The sequence below is a fragment of the Lupinus angustifolius genome, chromosome LG20, assembly GCF_001865875.1.
Source record: "Lupinus angustifolius cultivar Tanjil chromosome LG20, LupAngTanjil_v1.0, whole genome shotgun sequence".
Taxonomy (NCBI): domain Eukaryota; kingdom Viridiplantae; phylum Streptophyta; class Magnoliopsida; order Fabales; family Fabaceae; genus Lupinus; species Lupinus angustifolius.
The window spans coordinates 16,756,473-16,758,552 of record NC_032028.1 but is presented as its reverse complement, the minus strand read 5'-3'; the positions used below and the strand labels follow the sequence as shown (position 1 = coordinate 16,758,552).

The 2,080-nt window shown below is 34.4% G+C and overlaps 1 protein-coding gene across 1 annotated transcript; it reads right to left on the bottom strand.

Annotated features, from left to right (window-relative positions):
* On the bottom strand, positions 1-1,456 carry LOC109335644 (serine/threonine-protein kinase OXI1-like). Its single transcript, XM_019571801.1, has 2 exons — positions 1,051-1,456; positions 1-960 (listed from the first exon to the last, which is right to left on the bottom strand). The coding sequence occupies exons 1-2, from the start codon at positions 1,428-1,430 to the stop codon at positions 129-131; spliced, it is 1,212 nt and encodes a 403-aa protein (XP_019427346.1). The 5' UTR covers positions 1,431-1,456; the 3' UTR covers positions 1-128.

The following is a 2,080-nucleotide window of genomic DNA, read 5'->3' as shown; positions in this document are numbered from 1 at the left end:
GTGTAGCTACACCTCTTAATAAATGTCGCTGCTAAAAATTGAAAATCTTTCAAACAATGTGAATTCATATTAATAAAAGTCCTCTAATCTCCCAAACCGTATAGCAACTTTTAGGAAAAAATATTGAATCAAAAAATACCAAAATCCTCATTCTTTGTTTCACTATGACTCACCTTGTGATTATTTTTATCTTCATCACCACTGTTTGGAAAATAAATTCCATGCACAAAGAGCTCCACATCTTTTTTGCTAAACCCAACAATGTCCCTAACCTCATTGTGAGGAATATAAGGTGGTCTTGCTATTTCCAACACAATGTCCCACTTAACCCCTTTGAAGAAATCATGACCCTTGATCTCATGTACCTTAATCCTACGGCCAGGATCTTTTTCCAACAATCTCCTAATTAAATCCCTTAACGCCGTCTTCGTTCCAGTTAGTTCCGGCTCCTTCGTTAAGATACTGTGAAACGTTTGATTCCTATTTAAACCCGTAAACGGTGTCGTTCCATATAACATCTCGTATAAAACGACGCCGTATGACCACCAATCAACACTAAAATCATGACCCTTTCCTGCTACAACTTCTGGTGCAACATATTCCTCGGTTCCAACAAATGAATTTGATTTCTCAATTTGTGGAATGATTGTGTTCTTGCAAATACTTACTTGTTTCTCTACTAACTCTGAATCACCATCACATGGTGAAATTCCATATTTAAAACGTGACAACAAGCAGTTACATCGTTTTTTCTTCAACTTTGAGGAGTTATAATAACTGTACTGGGATAATGATTCATCACTAATTGATTTTGTGTTGAGCTTTGTAGAGAGGTCGAAATCAACGAGCATTATGTGACCGTTTTGTTGGATCATTATGTTTTCTGGCTTCAAATCTCTGTATACTATTCCCAAATTGTGCAAATATTCTAATGCTAGTAACAATTCCACCGCGTAGAACCTTCACAAATTCAAGTATACATGTTAGATTCATTAACTAAAATGGTTCATGAATTGAATTAAACAAAAAAGAGGGTATATATATATATACCTGATAGTATCATGTGAGAACATTTTCTCAGATTGTTTTGACCGAAGAGAATGAAAAGTACCACCATCGCAATAATCAATAGCGAAGCCAACGATATTTTGAGTTTCAATAACCCCTCTCAAACGAGGCAATAGAGGGTGATCAAAACGACGTAGCACTTGTTGCTCAAACGACAATCTCTTATATTCTGCACAACCTTCTTTCTTCTTTTTCTCAAGAAGGGCTTTCGATATTACTTTCAGAGCCAGACATGACTGCTCACCGGTTTGGCCGGTTTTAGTCAGGAACACCACTCCCTTCGCACCGCGACCCACCGGGGTTATAACTTGCAGGTCTTCGAAATCTAGTGATGGTATTTCATTGTCGTTGCACTCTTTCATGGTGGTGTGGTAACCGGTTACCGGATGAGTTGCGAAGTATAAGATACTTAAGTTCTTAATGGTTGGGTGAGAGAGGTTTTATAGTGTTGGTGAATTTGTGGTGATTTAACACGTGGAATATGATGAGGTCATGAAATGTTTGATTCACTATACTTGTTGTTGGGTTGAGAAATATTATTACATGACCTAGATATTTAATTACTAATTAACTATGAGGAAAATAAAACAGAGAAGTAGAAGAAGAAATACTACCTCGTCCCTTATATATATATTATATATATAGTAGGTAAAAAAAATCAGCAACAATGAAGATAATTTGGAATGTGTAGTTACGAATCCTGAAAGAGATTAGTTCCTTATTTTGAAAAATGTAAGAATATATCATTGATAGTACAAAAGAAAAAATAATAATATGAAGATGGTTTCTATAGAATTTTTGCAACGTTGGTATGTAAATCTCTTTTAATACTTTATATTAGCTTCTAAGTATGGACGCCTTTCTATAGATGTTGGTATTAAAATCTGTTTATACTTTACATTAAAATTCGATCATTTTTTTGGCTTCTAAATATGAAGATAATTTGTATAGAATATTTTTGCAAAGTTGGTATCAAAATCTCTTAATACTTTATATTAAAAAGAAGGAAGAA

Coding starts and splice junctions, on each gene's coding strand:
- LOC109335644 (XM_019571801.1), bottom strand. CDS start 1,430: ATGAAAGAGTGCAACGACAATGAAATACCATCACTAGATTTCGAAGAC. Junction 961..1,050: donor TTCTCACATGATACTATCAG/GTATATATATAT, acceptor GAATTTGTGAAG/GTTCTACGCGGTGGAATTGT.